Here is a 24554-nt window from a genome sequence, read left to right on the forward strand (position 1 = left end):
TCCTTGATAGGTCCCTGTGCGGGAGATGAGCTCGGGCAGACTCGGGGGGACGTGCAGCGTTAGGAAGGCTGCGAGCCCAGCAGTCTCTCAATAGCCGCGTTGATGTCCCCGCCCGTGGCGATGAGCGCCTGCAGGTTCGCCTCGCGGTTGATGAACCCCATGGCGTTCAGCTGCTCTAGCTGCTGCTGGAACCTCACTTCCGGGCTCTGCGCCTGCCGAGAAAGAAACAGACCGTCAGGGTCACCAAGCCAGAGCCTCGCTAGCAGAAGGCTGGTGTTACGAGCTGCCCCCTTGGTCATCCTGAAGGACCTCACCTGTCCTGGGTATCCACTGTTGGGATGTCTGCCACAAAGTTACCTTACATGAGCCACAGCTCAGTGACAGAGCACACACTTTGCAGGCCCCAAGATCTCAGACTGAATCTCCACCGCAAGAACTTTAAAAGGTAAAGGTCCCCTGTGCAAGCACCGGGTCATTCCTGACCCATGGGGAGACGTCACATGTTTACTAGGCAGACTTGGTTTACAGGGTGGTTTGCCAGTGCCTTCCCCAGTCATCTTCCCTTTACCCCCAGCCAACTGGGTACTCATTTTACCGACCTCAGAAGGACGGAAGGCTGAGTCGACCTTGAGCCGGCTACCTGAAACCGACTTCCGTTGGGATCTAACTCAGGTCATGAGCAGAGCTTTTGACTGCAGTACTGCAGTTTATCACTCTGCGCCACGGGGTTCTAGCAAGAACTTTAGTGGCAGAGAAATGTGCTGTGGATAACAGGACTGGGAAATGCCTGCCTTGTCGTGGTCTCTGTCATGTGGTGGGGCAAGACGAGCCACTGTTTCTCTCCCCCCTCCCCCGTTATTGTTGCCGCCACCACTTTGGATGAAATCCAGCTCCTCTCTCTCTCGTGTGTGGGTTTGCTCAAAGTCAGTCTCATGGGTGTTGCTCAGTAGCATACCAAGCAGACATGAGGATGGGTAAGGACTTGTGCAGACTCCCTCAACATTAAGCAAACTTTATTTCTACGAGTACTCAGGGTATTGCAAAGGACAGAAACTAGGCACTCTAAGGAAAATAAAATGACAGTTGGCTAACTTAAGTACTCGCAATCCATGCCACGTCTGATCTTTGGCAACTGTAAGATGCCCCCATCCCTGGTGTATCTGCAACTCTAATTAGTATCATTCTCCTCTGTCATCCTTCAAGGTAAAACATGCAGGCCCCAAATAACTTCCAAACAAAGAGCCCCAAACGAAACAAAAAACAGGTTCCTTCTTCAGACCCCACATCATGTTTGCTCTTGGGGCTTCAGCCAATCTGGGTCTTAACTATGGTTGCCAACCTCAAAGTGGGGCCGGGAGATCTCCCAGTATTACAACAGCTCTGAAGACTATGGAGATCAGTTCCCCGGGAGAAAATGGCAGCTGCAGAGGGTAGACCCTATGGGATCAGACTCCTGCTGAGCATCCTCCTGTCCCCAAACTACGTCCTCCTCAGGCTCCACCCCCAAATCTCTAGGTATTTTCCAACATGGAGTTGGCAACCTTAGTGATAAGCCTTAGGGCTCAAGCCTACCAAACCTGAACCCTCCAATCAAGTGGTGTTAACTAGCATATATTAACCCTCTCTGTTGGAAAAGGATGCTCTGTATCCAGCAAAGAGCGCCTTCTCCCCTTCTTTGCAGCCACAATGTCGCCTGGACCTTCTTCCATCGCCATAACTGTCAAGGCATCTCTTGCCCACCGCCCCATCTCACTACATGCCCGAAACCTCAGAACCACAGCCAGTGAAAACTGACATTCATCCAATCGAGGCCTAGGTGGACCAACGTTCTAACATGGTCTAAACTAAAGGGCAGCTTCCCTACCATGCTGGTATGGAGATACTGCGCCATGCAGAGGAAAACCCGCCCCCACCAGGGAAAGAGTGCACATGACATACTTGAGAGTTTGAACCAGACAGTAGGTGGATCATGTGCTGCATGAGCTGCTGGTGTGGATTGCTGTCTCCGGCTGGAGAGGCACTGGCAGGTGTCGAAGCGGAGGACATGGGGGTCTCGGGGATTGTGCTTCCTCCGGCAGAGGGCGGTGGGGCTCGAGGCGTCCCGAAAGACCCAAGGCTGTGGAAAGTGAAGGAAGGTCCAAGGGTGAGACAGCAGACACCTGCAGGGAGGTTGACTTGGTGGAGGGGATTCAGGAACCTGAAAAGGGCTCCTTGGGCTCCGTTGCGGCAAATGCCAAAAGCGCTCAGCAGCTCTTGAGCAGGAGAAGGTGCTGCCGTTACCCTTTGTGCTTACAGAAATGCAAGGAAGCGTCGATTGCTTCTAGCTGCTCGACAGAATTCGACTGGCTCCCGCTTTCTGGCATACCGGCCAATGAGTAGAAAGGAAAAGGGGACAAACCCACAAGTGCCAGCTCTGCACAATTCAGGCTCTTGGCAACTTACTACCGCCCTTCACTCCACCACCAGAAGATGTCCGGCTAAATGAAGTAGAATGATCTCTTTCTCCTGGCTCAGCTGCACTGTCCCCCACCCCCCACGGCCATTAAGACAAAACTGAGGCAGCCAGAAGAGGGATGCAGGAAGATGAGAGCCTCGGCCTGCTTTGAAACATCCGGTCTAATACTTCCCTTGCCCCACATGCAGAGAAAAGGTTGTTTTAAATTTTTTTATTTAACCCTTACTTTTGGAGCTCAGGATTTTATAAGTCTGTTTTTCAATTTGTTCTCTCCCTCCCAACCCCGCCAATATCTCCCATCGTAAGTCTATTTGAAGGTCTGTCTGTACAGCATTGCTCAGGAAGAGCGTTTTTATAAGGATGTTTTAACAACCAGTGTGGGGTCACATTTAGAGAGCTGGACTATTATATGGCAGTGTGTTGTGTGTGTGTTTGTTGCCATCTAGTCTCTTCCGACTTACGGCAACCCTATGAATTAACGACCCCTCAAAATATCCTATCGTTAACAGCCTTGCTCAGGTCTTGCAAACTGAGGGCCGTGGCTTCCTTTAGAGTCAATCCTCTTTTCCTGCAGGTTTGAATCCCTGCCCTGCCACAGAAACTCAGTGGGTGACTGTGGTCTAGTTTACATGCTCCCAGCCCAAAATTGTCTCATAAAGTTGTTGTTAAGATAAAATGTTGTAAGCCACTTTGGATCGCCATTGGAAAAGTGAGGGCATGGATAACAAAATAAAAATCTTAAGTGGAGGGAGTTTTCATAGCTTTATTTTTGCATAAATGGAACTACTTATTTGCCAATTTTGCAATTTATATCCCACAGTTAGTACACATGAACCTGCCTTATACTGGATCAGACCCTTGGTCCATCAAAGTCAGTACTGTCTACTCAGACCGGCAGCGGCTCTCCAGGGTCTCAGGCAGGGGTCTTTCACATCACCTACTTACCTAGCCCCTTTAACTGGAGATGCCGGGGATTGAACCTGGGACCTTCTGCAAGCCAAGCAGACGTTCTGCCACTGAGCCACGGCCCCTCCCCAAATAATAGTAATAGTATGTATTATCCTGTTCACCGTACTGTTCTCTGGTTCTGTAACCCAATTCTAACCATTGTCACATGCAGGCTTTGTACTATTCTTATTGTTTCATTGTTCTTGCATTGTATCCAATCGTGCAGTCTGCTTCCATCTCGGCAAGAAAGGCAGATCATAAAGGAACTGCAATTCTTAAGTGGAAAGGAAAGTTTGTTTGCTTTCTTTTTTTAAACTGTCACCTTTTGCATTCTGCGAGCGTCGCCTGCCATGGTGGGGGCACCAGCCCAAGAGCAGGATCCTAATAATGTTTCACCCAGTTGAACAGGAATGAGCATCTTTGTCCCTTGGCCACAGGCTGCCCATCCCATATCTGCCCGTCATCCCCCCACCTCAGATACTAGGCCTTGGCATGAGCCATCCCTAGACCAGAGCGAGCTCCCCATTACCTGGGCACCAGTCCCGGGGCCTCCGTCTGCAGCATCTGGAGCCCTTGCTGGATCTGAAGCAGAGCCTGCATGGCGCGAGGGTTGGTCAGGATCGAGAGAGAATCGGGGTTCTGCATCTGGGGTGATGAAAGGTCAGAAGAGAGCCACTGGGAATGGCGGTTTAGCAGACGGCACGGCCAACAGGGTCCAACGCACCCCTTCGAGCCCTCACTTCTTCGCTACAAAACTTGGTCTCAAGAGCCTGTTTTTGCAACTAAAGACTGCCTGACAATTCCTCTGTTGCTCAGCGGGCAATGCTCCTTGTTTCGGATCAAGGTAGCAGCCCTAATAGCCCACACTGGCCCAATCTTTTAAGAGTTGGGGAGCTAAAACAGGCTTAACCATGGTCAGTACTTGGATGGGAAACTACTAAGGAAGAAAAGAAAACATTTGAGGCTCTGTAAATTGTGTGTGTGTGTGTGTGCGTGGGAAGACAACTAAGGAAAAGACAGCTTTATAAAATTATGCATGACATTTTTACCGTCTCTTGGTACATCGCTAGCACTTTGGGTCACCTGGTAAAATCGACTGGCAGTAGATTCAGGTTAGACAACAGAAGAGTTGGTTTTTATATGCTGATTTTCTCTACCTTTTTAAAGGTAGAATCAAACCAGCTTACAATCTCCTTCCCCTTCCTCTCCTCCCAACAGACACTTTTTGTGAGGTAGGCAGGACTGAGAGAGCTCTACGAGAACTGCAACTAGCCCAGCTGGCTTCGTGTGGAGGAGTGGGGAATCGAACCCGGTTCTCCAGATCCGAGTCCACCGCTCTGACCCACTACACCACGCTGGCTAGGTAATACTTCCCCTGGCGATGCATAAATACGCTTACAGAACAGCCAGTTAGCTTTGAAGACTTTAAAAGATTAGACAAAGGTAAGTAGCAGCCCTAACAGCCCAGACAAGCCCCCTTGAACACATGAAGCTGCCTTATACTGAATCAGACCCTTGGTCCATCAAAGTCAGTATTGTCTACTCTGACTGGCAGCAGCTCTCCAGGGTCTCAGGCGGAGGTCTTTCACACCACCTATGTGCCTAGTCCCTTTAACTGGAGATGCCAGGGATTGAACCTGGGACCTTCTGCATGCCAAGCAGATGCTCTACCACTGAGCCACGGCTCCTCCCCTCCCCTTAACTCATCAGAGCCTGGAAACTAAGCAGGATTGACCATGGCCAGGACTTGGATGGGAGACTACCAAGGAAGTCCAGGGTTGCTATGCAGAGGAAGGCAACGGCAAACCACCTCCATTCATCTCTTCCCTTGAATCCCCCACGAGGCATAACTTCACGAGGTCACCGTAACTCAGTTGCAATTTTATGGCACACTTTACCTTTAGCATGTACAAGGATCTCTAATTGGAGTGAAGGGTTTGCACATCCACTGTGCTTTTGGGCTCTCCAAACTCCGCCACTTTTAGCTGTCCAAAGAGCTCTCGCTCCCTTAAAGGGCTCCAGCCCCCTTCCCTGCTGCCTGGAACTGCCTCTCTTCCTCCCACTCCCTACTCCTGCACAAGCCCTCAGGTCCTCACCCTCTTAACAAAACTCAGATATGTATAATTGGGAGGGGGCATGGCCCAGCAGCAGAGCACCTGCTAGGTGTGGAGACAGTCTCAGGTTCAATCTCTGACATCTCTAGTTGAAAGGTCTTTCCGTAGGTGACATGAAAGATCTCTGCCTGAGGCCCTGGAGAGCTGCTGCCAGGCTGAGTAGGCAATACTGATGAAGAGTGATTCAGTATAAGACTGATTTAGTATAAGCCAGTGTGGTGTAGTGGTTAAGAGTGGTGGTCTGGAACAGTGGACTTTAATCTGGAGAACCGGATTTGATTCCCCACTCCTCCACATGAGAGGCGGATGCTAATCTGGTGAACCAGGTTGGTTTCCCCGCTCTTCCACATGAAGTCAGGCTGGGTGACCTTGGGTTAGTCTCACTCTCTCAGCCCCACCTATCTCACAGGGCATCTGTTGTAGGGAGGGGAAGGTGATTGTAAGCCGGTTGGATTCTCCCTTAAGTGGTAGAGAAGGTCGGCATATAAAAACCAACTCTTCTTCTTAAAACACTCCACTCTGCCTTGCCAACCTCTTTCTGCAGAAACATAAGCACTGCAGAGGGCAGAGACCTGCCTCCTTGCTGTTACTTTAAAAACACCATTCACAGTGGTGGTCTGACACCCAGTGCACAGGGGTGGAGCTACAGAAAATGACACCCACCCTGGACGAGAGCATCCACTCATTTTAAGCTCCAGTCCCAACAACAGGTTTCCCCCACCCCACCCCCATGCAATTCAGGGACCGCCGCACTGCTCCCCCTTACCTGCTGTAGAAAGGCAGGGAGCTGGAGCCGTAGCTGCTCCTGAAGCGGAGGGTTGCCAGCGAAGAGGGGAACATTCACCATCATCTGCAAGAAAACAGGAGAGAAAGGGGGAGCTCTTGGGAGCCCTTGACCTACATAGCTAAGCACTGAGCAAAGTGAAGTAGTTAGAAAGCTAGACTAGGGAAGGCCTGCGTTTGAATCCCTAGTCTATCATGTAAGACTAATGTACTTTACAGGACTGTTGTAAGGATAAAATGAGGCAGGGGGAAGGCACTACGCATGCCACCCTGACCTCCACTGAATAAAAGGCGGGATAAAAATCAGACAGACTAAACAGGCCATTCTGATGCTGTGGAAATTGAACTGGTACAGGGGGATTTGGGTCTCAACAATCCCCAGATGAGCCCAAGGATGCTCTCAAACTCCAAGTGTATTAGTTTTTTGAGGGAAGCGGCCTATACCACAACACTTTAAAAGATAAACCTGAACATGTGTGTAAAGTGCCGTCAAGTCGCAGCCGACTTATGGCGACCCCGTAGTGTTTTCAGGGCAAGAGACTTTCAGAGGTGGGTTTGCCATTTCCTTCCTCTGCACAACAACCCTGGCATTCTTGGGTGGTCTCCCATCCGAGTACTAACCGGGGCCGACTCTGCTTAGCTTCTGAAATCGGACGAGATCAGGCTAGCCTGGGCCGTCAAGGTCAGGGCAAACCTGAACATATGGACTGTAAAGAATCAGGCCAGAGCTTTGTTCCTACATAAGAAAGGCCCTGCTGGATCAAACCAAGGCCCGTCAGGTCCAGCAGTCTGTTCCCACAGAGGCCAACCAGGTGCCTCTAGGAAGCCCACAAACAAGACAACTGCAGCAGCACCATCCTGCCTGTGTTCCACAGCACCTAATAGGCATGATCCTCTGATCCTGGAGGGAACAGGCATGCATCATGACTAGTATTCATTTTGACCAGTAGCAATGGATAGCCCTCTCCTCCATGATAGGGTTATCCATGGCTACTAGTCCACAAACAAGACGATTACAGCAGCATCCTGCCTGTGCTCTACAGCACTTAATATCATAGGCATGCTCATCTGATCCTAGAGAGAATAGCTATGCATCATGATGACTAGTATTCATTTTAACTAGTAGCCATGGATAGCTCTCTCCTCCATGAACATGTCCACCCCTCTTAAAGCCTTCCAAGTGGGCCGCCATCACCACATCCTGGGGCAGGGAGTTCCACAATTTAATTCCTGCCTGGTCTGAAAGCACTGCTCAGTGTCAACCACTGGAGTCTTCTGAGTCTCTTCTCGCCACACAATCTGAGCTTGGCAGCGGAGCATCCTCCACTCACTTGTGCTGCAAGGTCGGGGTTCTGGGCAAGCGTCTGCATCATGGTACGCATGTAAGGGGCGGAGATCACATTCTGCATAAGCTGGGGGTTCTCAGAGATCTGCTGCATGAGACCTTGCATCTCAGGGCTGTTAAACATCCCTAGAAATAATTGGAAAAACAGGGGAAAAATGACCAGGAGAAGAGACAAAGAAGAAGAGGAGTTGGTTTTTATATGCTGACTTTCTCTACCACTTAAGGAAGAATCAAACTGCTTATGAACACCTTCCCTTCCCCTCCTCACAACAGACACTCTGTGAGGTAGGTAGGGCTGAGAGAGGTCAGAGAGAACTGTGACTAGCCCAAGGTCACCCAGCTGTCTTTGTGTGTAGGAGTTGGGAAACCAACCTGGTTCACCAGATTAGCGTCTGCCGCTCACATGGAGGAGTGGGAATCAAACCTGGTTCTCCAGATTAGAGTCCACCGCTCCAAACCACCGTTAATCACTACACCACATGATCCCGGTACAATAGTTAGGTAAAGACTCCTACGGTGCAAAACACAACTGCGGAATAAACAAGGAGACGTCTACTTTGTGAGCATCCTCCTCATTGCTACCTACAACAGAAGCAGGAAAAACTCAAGATTCTCAGCATGCAAGGCTGCATCTTAATCCATGCCGGCAAGCAGGGATTTATGGGTAAGTGGCTCGTTTTAGCAACGTGGGGAACCATCACAGGCTGGGAGTTGCATGCCAAAATAAGCCCACGAACAAACAGAACTGACTGCTGCCCTAACTGGACACTGGCATAAGATGCTCCGCTCAGCATGCGGAATTATCAGCACCGCACAAAGGAGTAATGAATCTTATGGAACAGAGAGGAGCAGGGGGACAAGGGGGCAGAGGTAGGGGAAAAGGAGAGTATTAAGGGGCCCAAAACCAGACCCCATCCAGCTCTGTCCCATTTCTAAGGCGCTAACTTAGATGTTATGGTTTTCCCCAGCTATTTAAACACTGACACAGCCAGATGGTCGTCTTTACTGTGGCTCTGCTATTTTTGCTTACCATGTTTTTTAAAATTGAGAGCAGCCACCTTGAGAGCATTTGTGAATAAAGGCGGGATATGGTATTTCAAAGACTAGTTGTCTGATTGCTGCTAGAAGTAGGATTCCGAGGAGGACAGACACTTTTGTCTGATCCTTCCCCCATATCTTTAGAAGTCTGACACACCCCGGCACTGCCAGGTTTCACATACATGGATAGTTGGCACCATCAGGTGTAATCCAACAGGGCTCTTGTGTTCTTAAAAACAAAGGCTTGGATCCTAATGCCCTTTGCTGCCCGCAGAAGCAGTGGAAATTTTTTGGCAACTCCCTTCCCACAGCACCCGCCCCCCAGCTATTCCTGGGGGGTCCTCTGACTCTGGGAACATGATTCCAGGGGTTGCTGAAGGCTGCAGCAGGAGGAAGGAGGTGGAAAAGTTTGCCATTCATCTAGCACGAAATAAGATCCACCCCAAGGATGCAAAGAAAGAAATGGCTGATTTTGTAGGCTCAAGCCAGAACCACAGTTTTGTGCCTGGATCGAGACTTATGCCAGCTGCCTTGACAGAAGGTGGAACAAACAAATAAAAGCCATCCTCATAATCTTCAAGGAAGGACAAGATTTATCTATACTGCTTTAAATCAGGGGGGGTCGAACGCAATTGTTAAAAGGGCCAGATAGGACATAAATGTCACTTGGTCAGGCCGGGCCATGCCTCGCCAGCCCAGATCAAGAGTGGGGAGGAGGTGGCTTCCTTGCCTGACTCGCGGGCCAGGTAAGCGCTCTCAAGGGGCCAGATCCGGACCTCGGGCCTTATGTTGGACACCCCTGCTTTAAATGATTTAACTTCAAAGAGGATCGCCATCCCTGGCTATCGACCTGTCTGAGCCCTGAGACAGAAGGGAAGAAGGTCCTCCTGCGGGGACGTGCCTTGTCTGTGGTGAGAAGGTTGGAGAAGCCCAGCAGGGCCTTTTCAGCTACAGCCCCCAGTTTTGTTAAATTCTCTCCCCTCCATGAGCAGCTGATACTGTTTTTTACAGGCTTTCCAGACAAAACTGAGAACTTCCTTGTCCGAGAAGATCTTTGATTGACAGCACCATGCCTTCTTTTACTCTATACTTCTGTTTTTTGTAACTGTGTTAAAATATCTTTCATCTTTAAAGCGTGTTTTACGACGACATGTTGTGGGCCCTACGCTGGACCAAAAAGCAGCACACTAATGAACTAAAGCCATAAATCAGTCTAACTTGTCCAAGTTCCCACCACCACTGCTGTTGGATCCACCCATCCAGTGCCTGCATTACCCATGTTGGGGTGTACCTACCTGATCCCAGGCTGGCTGCATTGATCCCCAAAGGGTTGGACAGCGTGGGTGTGCTCTGGGGGGCGACAGACCCGGTACTCCCTTCGCTGCTGGGCGCCTGGCCTTGAGAAACGGCCATGGGGCTCCAAGGGTTGGGCAAAGGCTCCCTGTTCTCCGTCCGCAGGGGCTGGGGGGTCAAGGAGTCAGAGCTCCCGGCCAAGGCAGAAAACGGGTTGTTGCCAAACTAGAAGGAGAGAAGACATTGCAGAATCAGCCCCAGAGGGGGGAGGGAAATACAAAAATCCGAACCAAGAATTTTGAATGCCGATTTCTACGGTTGCAGGCAGCCCCAAAGCTCCAGACAAGAAAACAACCTCTGGCTTAACATGATGTAACGCTGATTAAAAAAGACCCAATGATCAAGAAATGGTTTAAAAAAAATCAGACCGATGCCAAATTCACACATATCAGAACACAAGCCTTTATAAGATTCAGAAAGCTGAAAGACCTTGACTTCAAAAGATAAGCAGGCAACTTGTAGATCCAGCTGGGAAGACTGTTCCATAAATGAGGGGCCAGCCCTGAAAGGCCTCTCTCTAGTCACTATCTGCCTAACAGAAGAGACCAAAACAATTGCATAATGCAAAAATGTGCACAGTCTCTTGAACCCAATTTAATAGGATGACCCAACGCGTTTCGCATCAAAACGCTTGCTCGGGGGATATACAATGATAATAAAGAACTCACATTTAAAATCTTATGTTAAAATACAAGATAAAGCCATACGAATAACCGTCATGATAAACTTCTAAACTTACACTTGCTGTAAAAATAAAACAAGAATGAGTGGAAAGAGTGAGAGAAAAGGAAAACCACCTGCTTCCCAAGTTTTACCCCCAACAACACTTCAGGGTAAAAACTCAAACTGAAACTGGTTTTTTAAATCCACTGCAGCTGGGCCCATTGACGCCACATACAGCTGAACTCAGTCAAAACACCTGATGTCGTTGTGATGGGTTCAAAGGCTAACAGAGACCCAAAAGTTCCAGATCTTCATATACACTATGTGGAGCTAAAGCGGCCCATCTCAAAATCCAGTCAGCTTCTTTTCTTAATACTTTTTTTGTTATTCACCCCAGTGACCGTTTGAATAGCCCAAAAAATGAAGATCTGAAAAAAAATTATTGTTCTCTGTGCAACGGGTGACCAAAGTGGCACCTGTTTCTTACGACATACATTTCTGATGCTCAATTACTGTTATCACAGACTAAAATTATAGGATTTATACCTCGCTGAAAGGTATGTTTCCTTGTTAAAGATAGCCACCCCAAGTAATGAGGCAATCTATTTGAATTAGTTTAATTCTTTTTATTGCTATACTTCAGAATTTTGGATGGGAGACCACCAAGGAAGTCCAGGGTCCTTATGCAGAGGAAGGCAATGGCAAACCACCTCTGAACGCCTCTTGCCTTGAAAACCCTACGGGGTCGTCATAAATTAGCTTGGAAACCCTATTGGGTTGCCATAAGTCAGCTGCGACTTGACAGCACTTTACACAAATATACAGCTATTGATAAAAGACTTTGCCAAGCCTACCTGTTCCCTGGCAGCACTGAACATGGGCTCCTGAATGTCCGTGTACATCCGGCGCAAAGCGTTGTACCCTCCTGGGATACTCTCCAAGTTGCTCAGAGCCCTGTCCTGGTTGCGCATCATCTCCTGCATCATGGCTGGGTTGCGTGCCAACTCCATGGTCTTGAAAGAGAACAAGGAACAGAAGACTCAGGGCAAGCCCAACTCTGATTCTTCCCAAGACCGGGCTGTCCCCAAGCCTGCAGTCAGAATAACTGCACAGACCTGGCACGTTATTTGAGTAACAGAAGAAGAAGAGTTGGTTTTTATACCCTTCTTTTCTCTACCTTTAAGGAATCTCAAAGTGGCTTACAATGACCTTCCCTTCCCCTCCCCACAACAGACACCTTGTGAGGTAGGTGGGGCTGAGAGAGTTCGGAGAGAACTGTGACTAGCCTAAGGTCACCCAGCAGGCTTCATGTGGAAGAGTGAGGAAACAAACCTGGTCCACCAGATTAGAGTCCGCCGCTCTTAACAACTACACTATGCTGGCATGGAGGAAACAATTCCTGGGAATTATCAGCAAGGTGGACTCCAGGAGGAGAAAGAGAGGTCCAGAAGGATGTGAGTGGAACTGATGCCAAGGGATCAGAATCAAAGACAGAGGATGCCCCAGTGTTGCAACCGTTGAAGCACTGCTGAGGGACTGCATCTCAGAGGAAGAGCCTCTGCTTGGCATGCAGAAGGTCCCAGGTTCAATCCCTGGCATCTCTAGTTAAAAGGATCAGGTAGTAGATGATGTGAATGACCTCTGCTTGAGACCCTGGAGACAATATTGAACTTAATGGAATGATGGTCTGATTCAGTATAAGGCAGCTTCATGCGCAAAACCAAAAATTATAGGCTTGATCCCATGTTTTCATGCTGCACCAGGGGAAAGAACCACCTTGAATGGAATTCATCCACAAGACCTAGCCCATACCCCTTTAAAGGAATACAGCTGTAAACAAGCAGCTCTAAACCATGGTTTGCCAGATGTACGCCTGGCTACTAAACCAGGGTTAGCACAACCCAAAGCTTGGCATGATTATTTGGACTGGATTCAACACAGAGAGAGGCTGTCCTAGCCAACGAGGAAGAGGAACAGTCAGCCACCTGGCGCATAAGCTCTGGGTTGTTCAGCATGTGACTGATCTCCGGGTTGCGCTCCATCAGCTGCTGCATCTGGGGGTTGGCCATGATCATCTGCCTCATGAAGTCCGGGTTGGACATCATGTTCTGGACCAGGGGGTTCTCCATGATCTGGGACAGCATCTCCGGGTTGGACATGAGCTGCCGCTGCATCTGCTGCTGGAGCTCCATGAAGTTGGCCGAGCCCATCCCCAGGTGGCCGAGTCCAGCGATGCCCCCGAAGCCAGCTGAGAGGCCGAGAGAGAAGAGAGAGCAAAGTGAGGACAAGAGTCAATGAAGAAGACCTGGCTCCCCATGCCCTGATATGAGGGGGAGGGGACCTCTACCCACTGACCGCCTACTTTAGCCCCTATACATCATTACTGGTGCATCAAGGCTGGCTTAGTGGAAAAAGCCCACAGCAAAACCTAGGCCATGTTGTGAATTTGCTGTCAACCAGAGCCTGCAGCTAAATCAGCACTTCGGTGAAGCACACATGACATCTGTGAACCGTAAAGGCTGCAGCATTGGCGAGAGGCAAATTTTCATGGCAGCTGAACAGTAAGGTGGAGCCTACCCACCTACAAAGGCCTGGGACGTCTCGATGGCCCTTCAGACCTCTTCCCCAGTAGCTCAAATCCTAACACAGTGATAGGAGAGGCAGGTAAAATTTATTGTGGAAGGCCAAAGGTAGTGCTAGATACGCAGCGTATCAGCATCTGTGGACCTTCGGTGGCATTACGAGGCACTTCCCTGCCCCCCCTCCCCCGTTGGTGCTTCAAAGACCAGCAGGGGGGAAATGGCAGGGGCCCCCTGCAAGGCACATCAGTGTGCAACATCACTTTCGGTCAAAAACCAGACGTGACACAATGACCTTGAGGGTGACACTGTGGGATTTGCCAAAACTCTATGGTTCAACCACAAAGTTCTTGGTGTATCCTAGAGCGTCACCCTCGATGGCATGCTGACACTTCAGGGGTTGTTGTTTTTGGACCAAAGTGACATCATGAGCCAGAGCACCTTTCTCCGCCCACAAAATCCTTCTGTCTTTCTGGGTCTTGGAGGTGGGGGCAAAGACGGATGTAGGCGCACCACTGCTCAAAGGGAGCTCCTTCCACTGGGTGAGAAACAACAGCCCCTCTGGGCTTTAAAAGGGAAACACAAGACCCAGCAGAGTTGGAACTTCAGTTCTCCCAATTCCCCAGAGGTGTAAGGCACCCTAACTGATGAAGACTCACACAAGATGGAAGTGGCGCCACCGGGCGTCCCTTCCGCTGTCGGGCCCGGAGCAGCCCCTAACCCGCTGCTCCTCCGGCTGCTGTTCCCGGTGTCCGACAGCGTGCTGCCAGACGTGGAAGGCTGCGGCGGGGCCACAGGAGAAGTAGGGGCTGCAGAGGGAGGAGTGGCAGCAGTTGTGGTAGCAGCAGGAGGGGCCGGAGGAGGAGACGAAGCCGTGGCCACTGCCGAAGGATCTGGGGTCCTGTGGAGAACACCAAGGGAGAGGTGACAGCGCCGTCTGGAGGCAAAAGGAAGTTAGGGCCCTGACCCAGGCTCAACCCACTTGGGTTGGGGAAAAAAAGAAAATGCATCACCAAGAAAGATTCCTTGCAATATGTGTTACATGTTTTAGGATCTGAAGCGCTCCATAGGTACGCAATATGGAAAACGCTGCCTCACTAGCGGAGTGTCTACTAGCGGAGATGTGGAATTTACAACATTAAAAAATGAAGAAGACAAATCCTAACTGGTTATAAGAGCTGTAATACTGCATACGTAAATGGTAAGAAACCCACAAAATGAACAGAATGCCCACAGGACGCGACGTTCTTCACAGGGCTCAGCAAAGGCACGTTCAGGCTGAACAGTGGCTCATGCACATCATGGCAACAGCTGCCAACTTCTGAACCCGTTTTAGATTGGCAGCGGCAAGGACTGGTTTGGCGGGATCATTATTTATTTATTTTACAAAATTCATTTCCTTGCCCTGGCAATTGTTCTGTCCATCACTTCTCTCAGGCGAGAGTAACGGAGGGACTGAGCCTTCAAAATCACCTGCGCCTCAACGCTGAATGTCGTATGATTTTCAATGACTATCAGATTCCTAACTGCCAACAACCAGTCAAATATTCCACAAACCCAAGAATGTCACCGTGTAAGGGGGGAGGGGCAGACTGCCTTCTTTAACTGCAAGGTGGTGTCGTGGATTAGAAAGGTCAGGAGGAGAGCTGCCCCCACAACCCCTTCCCCTGTAGCAGACAGAGGCAAACGCCAGCAGCCCAGCACGAAGCACCTCCTCCTGGCCACTTGTGAGAACTGCAAACTTTTCCAAACACTGGTTTTAACAGCAGTGTTTATCTTTTTGCAGCATGCGCTATTAAGGTCACTTAAAAGACAAATGGAACTAAAGACTAACCAGAAAGAACCACCAAAGAGAAGTTCAAGGAATCATTTGCACTGATAGTAATCTTGCATGCCATTGCTAAATGTTACATTTTGTTACAATTCTTATTAAAGTTAATTTCATTTTTCCCTGATCAGCTAACTAAAAAGACCCAAATGAACTTAAAACGTCAAGCTTACAATTAGTTAGAAGCACTGTCTGTATCATTCGTTTAAGAATACTTGGCCAATAATTGACAAGTTGGCCCATCAAGTCCGGTTTTGTGCAAACCTCTTTTTTAATCTGCTGCTTGAATCTATTTTAGGGATTGGTCCTTCAATTATTAGTTGTTCAAGGGTATTATGTGTGTGTGTGTTAAGTGCCGTCAAGTCACTTCCGACTCATGGCGACCCTATGAATCAATGTCCTCCAAGATGTCCTATCTTTGACAGCCTTGCTATCAAAGGGTATTACCGATGGCTTATTTGATGCTGTTAGGATTGTGTCATTTTATCTTCTTGTAAACTGCATCGAGATCAATTTTGTGATGAGGTGACGTGTAAGAATTTAAGCAAACTTGTCTTAGCAGTGAGAAGGCAACAAGGGGCAAGTGCTCAAGCCCACCACAGTGAGAAGCACAAGGAGACAAACCAAAGTCATGGCACTAGAGCAGCATGCAAGAAGCCACCGTAGGGCTCTCAAGAGACAGGGCCATTGCTAAACACACACAACACCCTGCCCGTAAATGGTGGTTTGCTCATCACTCACAGCAACACGACACCTGACTTCACCGCTCATGTCACTCTTACGCACAAAGATCTGAGCCAGTAAAAAATGATTAAGCGTGCTGCCTTGAAAAAAACCAACAATCTATGCATGCTTCTAGCTGATTTAACTATCCTGTGTTTCCAGGGTGAACGCTCATCTTACTTTTGCGGGGTTTTGATCACCAGGTGCACCGTTAGTCCATCTTTGATCCCGTGTTGGTTCAATGTATCGCTGTCCTTCAGAATCTTCCCGGCAAAGATCAGAACCAGCTGATCCTGTTTGGCTTTGAACCGTCTGGAAATCTCTTCTTTAAACTGGAATGGGAAGATTCATAAGCTTGTTCTCTTTCCTCCCAGGCAGAAAGTGGCAGTCTAGAAAATTTCTCCTGGGAATCAAAGGAGTCACCGCCCCCCCCCACTGCAGCTACTTTGTTTTCCTGCCACCCCAAGCCACAATTATATCCCTCAACCCTCACCCTATATGGAAATCCCCTTACTGATCCTCTGTTGCATCTCCTCCTAAATCCCACCTCACTCAATTTTTGCAGCTTGACAGTTCCCATTCACCCAAAGCCTCTCCCAACTCCCACTATTTCTGGTTCTCACTTTGACCTCAAGTTCACTAGGTAATATATTAATTTGAATGAATTAATGTATCTGAGCTTCACCATACACAGATCTGCTTTACAGGGTTGTTATCAAGATAATCAAAGTAACACGCAAAGAGCCTGGACTCTTTGGACTCAAGTAATTATGCCCTGACCTGGATGGCCCAGGCTAGCCTGTTCTCGTCAGATCTCAGAAGCTAAGCAGGGTCAGCCCTGGTTAGTATTTGGATGGGAGACCACCAAGAAAGTCCAGGGTTGCTGTGCAGAGGAAGGCACTGGCAAACCACCTCTGTTAGTCTCTTGCCATGAACACCCCCAAAAGGGGTCGCCATAGGTTGGCTGCGACTTGACGGCACTTCACACACACACTTTTGCTACTACACCTCTTGTGGCTCTTGCAGGCCCCCTCCATCTCCTCAGGGCCAAATCAACCCACCCCCTCTTAACATGCTTTTTCCTTCCGCTTACTCTCCAACACCAAATCGCCACCCACAGCTAACATGCTTGCTCCTCCCCTACCTCCCCACTTGCCCCCCTTCTCTCTCTTTGTCCTCCTCACCCCTATTTGCATTTATTCTTCCTTTCCACCACCCTCCACGAGAAGCCCCTCCTACGTCCTGGGTTTGGCTTGCCTTTCCTCACAGCCATGCCGCGCCCCCCCCCCAAGTATCCCAACTGCCTCACATGCTCCCTCCTCACATAACCTTTTCCCACAACCTGTTCTCTCTCCCTTTCTTGGCCCCCCTCCGCACCTCCTCCTTCTCTTTCCCTAAGCCTCCCTGCACCCAGATCCCTTTAACAACTTAACTCCCCCACCCACATTTCCCCCCCCAAAAAAAAAACCTTCAGGCCCTTCTCCTTCCTTCACCTGATCCAGTTCCAACTCCCTTCGCCTCTCCCTTCCCTCGCAACCCTTCGTGATCCCCAGATTTACTTATACACGCACACCCTTTGCAGCCCACCTTTGCTCCCTCGCCAGGCCTTTCCACAGCGGGTCCGCACAGACCCAGGCAAGACAAAAGCATCTATTCAGCCCCGTGCCGCCACGGGGGGGGGGGGCTCCCCGAGGTCTCTCCGCGCCATCCACCCCCCCAGCATCCCAAATAGGAGAAGATAACCCTGCTATTCGCGCCCTCCTCATCTCCTGCGGCTGCTCCCCACCTCGGCCTCCCTCCTCCCTCACCTCCTTGACGGAGACGCGTTCGCCGGTGAGGATCTCCTCCTTGTCTTTGGGGGTCTTCACCATCACTCGGATGAGGAGCCCCCCCGGGCCGCCCTCCCCAGCCCCGCCTCCTCCGCCGCCTCCTTCCCCGCTGCCGGCAGAGCTCGAAGCCGCCGCCGAGCCGGGGCCGCCGCCGCTCAGCTCCGCCATCTTGGCTGGCCGGCCAACCGCCCCCTCGCCCGCTTCCCAATCAAGCCGCCGGCCGGCCACAGGCAACGCGGAGACAGAGAGGCCCCGCCGCCACCAGCTACCACCATAGAGACAAGGCTCCCGCCCCCTCGCCTTCCTGGCCAATGCGCATCGAGGGAGTGACGACGACACTTCCGATTCCCGAGTACATTTCCGGTCTCGAGGCCGAGCCCGCTATTTCCCCCCTCCCCTCCTCTTTCCTTGAGGGGGAAGCAAGCGGCAGGGAGCGCTCTAGGACTTGCCCTCTATCTCCCAACAAACCGGCTTTGTATAGGTCGGACATTAAATCAGAGGCGGGAGAATATTTAAGTCGGAAGTGCTCATAAATGCGACGGCGCCGTTTGATACTATTTTCTGCGGGTTACACCGGAAGTTGAAAGGAGGAAGTTGAAAGGAGGATCTGCCAATATGTTGATTATATTTATAGTCGAGTCACGATGTTAAAGCTTAAATGACTAAACTGAGGCTGTCGTATTTTGGTCACGTCATGAGACGACAAGAGTCACTGGAAAAGACCGTCATGATAGGAAAAGTTGAGGGCAGCAGGAAAAGAGGAAGACCCAACAAGAGATGGATTGACTCAATAAAGGAAGCCACAGCCTTCAATTTGCAAGATCTGAGCCAGGCTGTCAAAGATAGGACATTTTGGAGGACTTTCATTCATAGGGTCGTCATGAGTCGGAAGCGACTTGACAGCACTTAACACACAACACACACACGATATTAACGCTGGCTACGGGATGTTCTTGTAATGGCGTCGTTGTAGGCCTTGGCGTCTCTATGGTAGTAACCCTATATGCCCTGAACGTGAAATATAAAGCGGCAAAAAGTTCGATTAAATATCTAAAGTGCCTCCAGTAGCCACCATTGATACAAGGGGGCGGGGAAGCCCGATTGCGAAAAATAAAAAGCCGCCTTTGGCCATGCGCGCGCAGAGAAGCACCGCCGCTAGGCCTTCGCACCTCTATGGTGGAAGGCTACAATTTGTATTGGTATTTAGCGTGAGGGAGAAAAGTTCCGGTTTTAAACCGGAAATGACTATAGGGATTGCCATAACGGGTCTCTCTTTAATTCCATCTCTATGGTAGCCTCCAGCCCCACCGGCGTGGTTTTAGAGCAGCGTTCCATTTAAAAATGGACTACCCTCGTCGGCTGGGAGGAGGAATTTCAGACTAGGTATTGGGCCACAGCGACACCATCAGGTCCAGTGCGGAAGCTGCGGAAAGAATTGTGGGGCAGGGAGTGTGTCCAACAGGGAAACTACAACTCCCGGCATGCTTAGAGGGATCAAAGTAGATCAGCTGATGAGAGGAAGCAGCCCTGCTACGGTGTCTTCCTCGCCGTTCAGCTCGCGCATATCCTGCGTTTTGCAAAAAGGGTCGCAATGCTGCGCCCCAAAGCCTTGACCCAGGTGCTGAGCCAGGCCAACACAGGAGGAGTGCAGAGCACCTTGTGAGTAGTTGGGAGGCTCCAATTTTATTTATTTATTTTTTAAAAAAACTAGTTTCCTGGCTCTGAGAGGGGCTTAGGGGAGGCAAGTGCTGTGTTGTGTAGTGGTTAGACTCAGCCATGCAGTTAGTTCATCGGGCTGGTTTAACCTACTTCCTGGGGTTGTTGTTGAGGATAAAAAATGGAGGGGGGGGGCAGAAGAAGAAATGTGAGTGCTGACCTGAGTTCCTTGTAAGAGGAGTAGGATAAAAAATGTAATAGGACTTGAACCCTGCCTGCGTCTCCCTCACAATTTCTTGTTAATACCATGGGGCGCCTTGCAGAAGGGAGTATTTCTGGCAATTTGCTTTTAATTAGAGATTAGTTAACTTATGCAGTGCCACAAAATGTATTAAGGCGATCAGTAGCATATGTAGGTTTTTATAAAGGTAGATATGTCTGGAGTAGGGCACAGTGGTAAAGCTTAGCATGCAGAAGCTCCTAGGTTCAGTCCCCAGCCTGTATGCCCTGCTTTTGAGCTTCCCAGTAGTATATGGCTGACCTCTGTTGGAAGCTGGATGCAGGGCTGGAACAAGTTTTGGTCTGAGGCAGCTGGGCGGTTCTTATTGGATCAAAGTAATACTTAGGTGTGCAAGACAATTCTACTCCAAGCTGCAGGTGCTTCCTACCCTGCTGCTTGACTCTAGAGATCTTCACTCTCCGAATCCTTATTGGCTCCAGCCCTTATATACTCTCTGCACTGTGCCTGCTTTCTCCTGCAGGCTCCTGAACAATGAGGGCTCTCTCCTTGCGTATTCCGGATATGGAGATACAGATGCCAGAGTCACGGCAGCCATTGCCAGCAACATCTGGGTGGCCTATGACAAGAATGGCCACCAGGCGTTCAATGAAGACAACTTGAAGTTCATCCTCATGGACTGCATGGTACGTATCACAGGCTATTTGCAAGGGCTTCTCTGCCGCCAACTCTCTTGGAATCCTTGAGCCACTCGGCACATTGCTTTCCTGGTCAGATCCAGGAGTACGTCCAAGCTTTTAACAGTGTCTGCTCCATGCTTGTATGCGCAACAAAATGGTCTAGGGGAGGAGAGGCTGAGAGCCTAATAAGTTTTAATTATCATTTGTCAGATATCTTGATCCAAGAAGAAAGGCGGCATATAAATATTTTAATAAATAAAAATAAGTCATACAGGGTGCAAGACTTTGGCCATGCTTTTTAAGTAGTATTTTATAGAAGGGAGAGAAGGGACTTTTGAATCCATGCTATAGAATGTTAACATACTGAGGCTGAAAACTGGGGGAACACAGAGGGGTTAGTTGGGGATATCTTTTTACGAGCAGCCTCTATTTTTTGGAGTTATTCCAGCCCTAACAGCAGGCAAAACAAAGTTGGTGCAGGGAATAGAAACGGCACTCAGAAGAAGGAGGCGCTTGGCTGCTCACTGCCTCTCTCAGCCTATTCTAGATCTTCCTTCTCTATTTTGCAGCCGGCTTTTCCTTATGAATTAGGAAAGGCGGGAGGAAAATCACTTAAAGTAAGGCCTTGAGCCTTCCTAAATTCACTGACTACGGTGCCACTTTGGACGTTGCTTCTTGTTGACAATGGCTGCTATTCCTTCTGGCTTTCTTCCTTGATTGGTGGTGGCAGAGGGTGGGGGAGAGTCTTGGGAGTTCTTAAATGAGCTGTCGCATGGGCAGGGCTGCTGTCCTGTGGCGAGTGTAATGTATAGCCTGGCTCTAAAGTAACAGGCCTGTCAAGGTGGAAGGGAGCTCATCCGTCTCTGGGTAGCCTAGCAGCAGCCAATGATGGCAGAGGAAACATCATAGGCATCGTGTGGCCTACAGCTACCATAAAAGAGAGATGAAAAGCCTCTGTCTCCCTGTTGCCTAGCAACTAGAAGTGGGGTTGCCCCCTGGACATACACACAGCCCTGGAGTGGAGTTTGCATTTCTGTAAGGAATGAGGAAGGTAGAGGTTCCACAGATGCAACACCTCATCTCACAGTGGCCGCCTGCTTTGGTGCTCTGAAGATACAGGAGGTATTTCCCAGTTGGAAAAGACCAGAGCTTCTGATCTATCCTCCATGAACATGTCCACTCCCCTCTTAAAACCTTCCAAGGTAGTGGTTAAGAGAGGTGGACTCTAATCTGGAGAACTGGGTTTGATTCCCCACTCCTCCACATGAAGCCTGCTGGGTGACCTTGGGCTAGTCACTGTTCTCTTAGAGCTCTCTCAGCCCCACCTACCTCACAGGGTGTCTGTTGTGGGTAGGGGAAGGGAAGGTGATTGTAAGCCGGTTTGCTTCTTCCTTAAGTGGTAGAGAAAGTTGGCATATAAAAACCAGCTCTTCTTCAAGTTGGCAGCCATCAGCCTGCTGTGCAGTTTGTGAATCAAACACCTTTTCTTCACTCAGCTTTTACCGCATGCGCTTATGTTCTTTCTTTCTCCCCCCTCCCCACAAAAACAAGGAGGGCCGTGTCGCAATCACCAGAGTTGCCAATTTACTGCTGTGCATGTATGCAAAGGAGACGGTGGGCTTTGGGATGCTGAAGGCAAAGGTAAGCCCACCGTTTGATGGTTTGGAATCCCCTTCTCCCAGTGGGGTTATTGGAACGGGAATGTTATTATTAGCTTGGGGAAAGGGGAGCTGTTGATCTGTTGCAGCCAGGTCAGCAAAGAACCTTGCGATTCGTGGAAGACTGCCCAGTTAACTGAGGAAGAGGTTTGGACGCTGCAGGCGCTTCCCTCAGCAGAGAAGGAGGCTTGCTTCCCAGGGTTTAGAGAGGGGCCACAGCTCAGCGGCAGATAGTCTTCTTGGCATGCAGAAGGTCCCAGGTTCAATCCTCTGCATCTCCAGTTGAAAGGACCATGTAGTAGGTGATGTGAAAGACTGCCAGTGGCTCTCCAGGTTCTCAAACAGAGTAGCCCAAACTGACCTCGATGGACTGATTCAGTATAAGGTAGCTTCATGTGAGCCAGCATGGTGTAGTGGTTAAGAGCGGTGGTTGGAGTGATGGACTCTGATCTGGAGAACCGGGTTTGATTCCCCACTCCTCCACATGAATGGTGGAGGCTAATCTGGTGAATTGGATTTGTTTCCCCACTCCTACACACGAAGCCAGCTGGGTGACCTTGGGCAAGTTACAGTTCTGTAAGAGCTCTCTCAGCCCCACCTACCTCACAGGGTATCTGTTGTGGGGAGGGGAAGGTGATGGTAAGCCGGCTTGAGTCTCCCTTAAGTGGCAGAGAAAGTCAGCATATAAAAACCAATTATTATTCTTCTTCCTGAACAAGCCCAGGGATTCTTGGGCCTACATGGTCCCTTGCCCCCTCAGTGGGATAATCAAAGATGTCTGCTTTTGAAGCAAATCATTGTTGGTTCAAGGACTGAAGCACCTTCCCTGCAAGGAAAGAGCATGCGGCTTTTTAGTTTCAGGATGAATGTGGGGGGTGGGGAGGAACATGCTAGAAGTTTATTAAGAAAGAGAATATGGTGACCTTGGGCTAAGTCACAGCTCTCTTAGAGCTCTCTCAGCCCCACCTACCTCACAAGGTGTCTGTTGTGGGGAGGGGGAGGGAAGGTGATTTGTAAGCCGTTTTAATTCTTCCTTAAGTGGTAGAGAAAGTCAGCATATAAAAACCAACTCTTCTTTTTCTTTCTAGGCACAAGCTTTGGTCCAGTACCTGGAAGACCCTCTCACCCAGGTGGCAGCATCATGAGCTGTGGAGCCAAAGATATGGGGGGAAAGGCTTTTGTGACTTTACTCAGAAGGAGCTATTTCCGAAACAGACTTTTACACAGGAGAAACTGGGTGCTTGGCAGGGGTGTTTTTTTGGCTTGCAGACTCTGCCTCCTAGCAGTACTGTGGATTGCGTCGGCCTCCTGTATTATGCATCTTTCAAATAGATTCGAAACGAGGGTGGGAAGAGAATAAAAAGCTGGGTTTATCAGCTTGCGTCCTGGTCTCGCTTAAATTAGGGGCCCGGAAAAGCCATCTTAACTGGAGCTGTGAACAGTAAAACAAAGGTTGACGAAACCCCACCGGAAGATGTCAAATGGTACCAAAAGGATCGCCTACTTTAATTGGTGTGCAAAGCCGTCAACTGGGAAACCTTCACATGGTCCGTGGAGTTTTCTTCTAGCTAGTCCAGTAGTCTCCAAGCTTTTTGATCCTGTGGGCACATTTGGATTTCTGACGCAGCAAGGTGGGCGCAGCAACAAAATGACTGCCAGAAGAAGCGAAGTTAGCCACAAAATGATTGCCATGGCTTAACTTCAATAACACAGCGTAGATCCTTGTGCTGTGGCGGCAGCTGCTGCCAAAGCAGCGTTTTTAAAAAATTTGCGCAGTCAATCAAATCTCCAGTAGTCAGTCAGAAGCCTTGCTGGTCCCACTCACTTCCTAGAAATACCTGGTGGGTACCAGATGGGTACCAGAAAAGGTATCCGCTGGTGCCAAGGTGCCCACAGGCACCATGTCGGGGACCTCTGAGCTAGCCAATGAGAATTTCTCTGGAAGATGACCAGTTGGTGGCAGCAAAGGCTTGAAAAGAGATTTGGTTTAATGAGGTACGGGCAATTCCCGTAACTCTTGCCAGCCACCTGCCCTATTAGTCTGGTTTCAGCGCGGAATTACGCGTTATTGTAACAAATATGTGTTCCCAAATTTGTGGTGGCTGAGTCAACGTGATGGCAGGGCAGAAATGTGTAGCTGGCGGCTGACTTTTTTCCCCTGCAAGTGTTTTTCACAAATCTTTGTAGTTGCAAACCCAGGCTTAAGTTTTGTGCTCTGGGTCCAGATGTGGAAAAATGGAGGGGGGAAGGAATTGTTGGTGAGCTTTTGCAAGTGTCGGGGAGGGCATTCCCCCAAGGCCTGTCAATCGATGGTTGAGCCTCTGTTTGGCATGCAGAAGGTCACATGTTCAATCCTTGGCATCTCCCGGATTAGGTACAGGTGATGTGAAAGGCCTCTGCCTGAGACCCTGGAGAGCTGCTGCCAATCTGAATAGACAATGCTGCAATGTCAGGGATTGGGAGACATTTTCTATTCATTCATTTATTTCTATATATTCATTTATGCAGTTATCTTACAAAACTCTGTTCCAAAAGCCAGTGATTTCTGATGTGACCTGTAGTGTTCCCTTGTAGGTCAGGAGTAGGATATTCACCCAGGTTCCTTCTCTTAGGTTCACACAGCAGAGATGGATGTGCTGAAATCAACTCTTGATTAACAAAGAG

General features: G+C 49.5%; 2 protein-coding genes across 2 annotated transcripts; one reads left to right on the forward strand and one right to left on the reverse strand.

Annotated features, from left to right (window-relative positions):
• On the reverse strand, positions 1–17737 carry UBQLN4 (ubiquilin 4). Its single transcript, XM_056852471.1, has 11 exons — positions 17638–17737; positions 16010–16161; positions 13938–14179; positions 12685–12947; positions 11554–11712; positions 9979–10201; positions 7632–7771; positions 6284–6367; positions 3933–4048; positions 1939–2116; positions 1–212 (listed from the first exon to the last, which is right to left on the reverse strand). Exons 1-11 carry the CDS (start codon positions 17698–17700, stop codon positions 60–62), a joined length of 1773 nt encoding a protein of 590 aa, XP_056708449.1. The 5' UTR covers positions 17701–17737; the 3' UTR covers positions 1–59.
• A 1451-nt stretch (positions 17738–19188) lies between these two features.
• On the forward strand, positions 19189–23141 carry LAMTOR2 (late endosomal/lysosomal adaptor, MAPK and MTOR activator 2). Its single transcript, XM_056853135.1, has 4 exons — positions 19189–19317; positions 20076–20238; positions 21784–21873; positions 22979–23141. Exons 1-4 carry the CDS (start codon positions 19250–19252, stop codon positions 23033–23035), a joined length of 378 nt encoding a protein of 125 aa, XP_056709113.1. The 5' UTR covers positions 19189–19249; the 3' UTR covers positions 23036–23141.
• Positions 23142–24554: the final 1413 nt, after the last annotated feature.

The sequence above is a fragment of the Euleptes europaea genome, chromosome 7, assembly GCF_029931775.1.
Source record: "Euleptes europaea isolate rEulEur1 chromosome 7, rEulEur1.hap1, whole genome shotgun sequence".
In the NCBI taxonomy this organism is placed as follows: Eukaryota; Metazoa; Chordata; class Lepidosauria; order Squamata; family Sphaerodactylidae; genus Euleptes; species Euleptes europaea.

Coding starts and splice junctions, on each gene's coding strand:
- LAMTOR2 (XM_056853135.1), top strand. CDS start 19,250: ATGCTGCGCCCCAAAGCCTTGACCCAGGTGCTGAGCCAGGCCAACACA. Junction 20,239..21,783: donor TCATCCTCATGGACTGCATG/GTACGTATCACA, acceptor CACAAAAACAAG/GAGGGCCGTGTCGCAATCAC. Junction 21,874..22,978: donor TTGGGATGCTGAAGGCAAAG/GTAAGCCCACCG, acceptor TTTTCTTTCTAG/GCACAAGCTTTGGTCCAGTA.
- UBQLN4 (XM_056852471.1), bottom strand. CDS start 17,700: ATGGTGAAGACCCCCAAAGACAAGGAGGAGATCCTCACCGGCGAACGC. Junction 16,162..17,637: donor AACGCGTCTCCGTCAAGGAG/GTGAGGGAGGAG, acceptor TTCCCATTCCAG/TTTAAAGAAGAGATTTCCAG. Junction 6,368..7,631: donor ACCCCGACCTTGCAGCACAA/GTGAGTGGAGGA, acceptor GTTTTCTTGCAG/ATGATGGTGAATGTTCCCCT.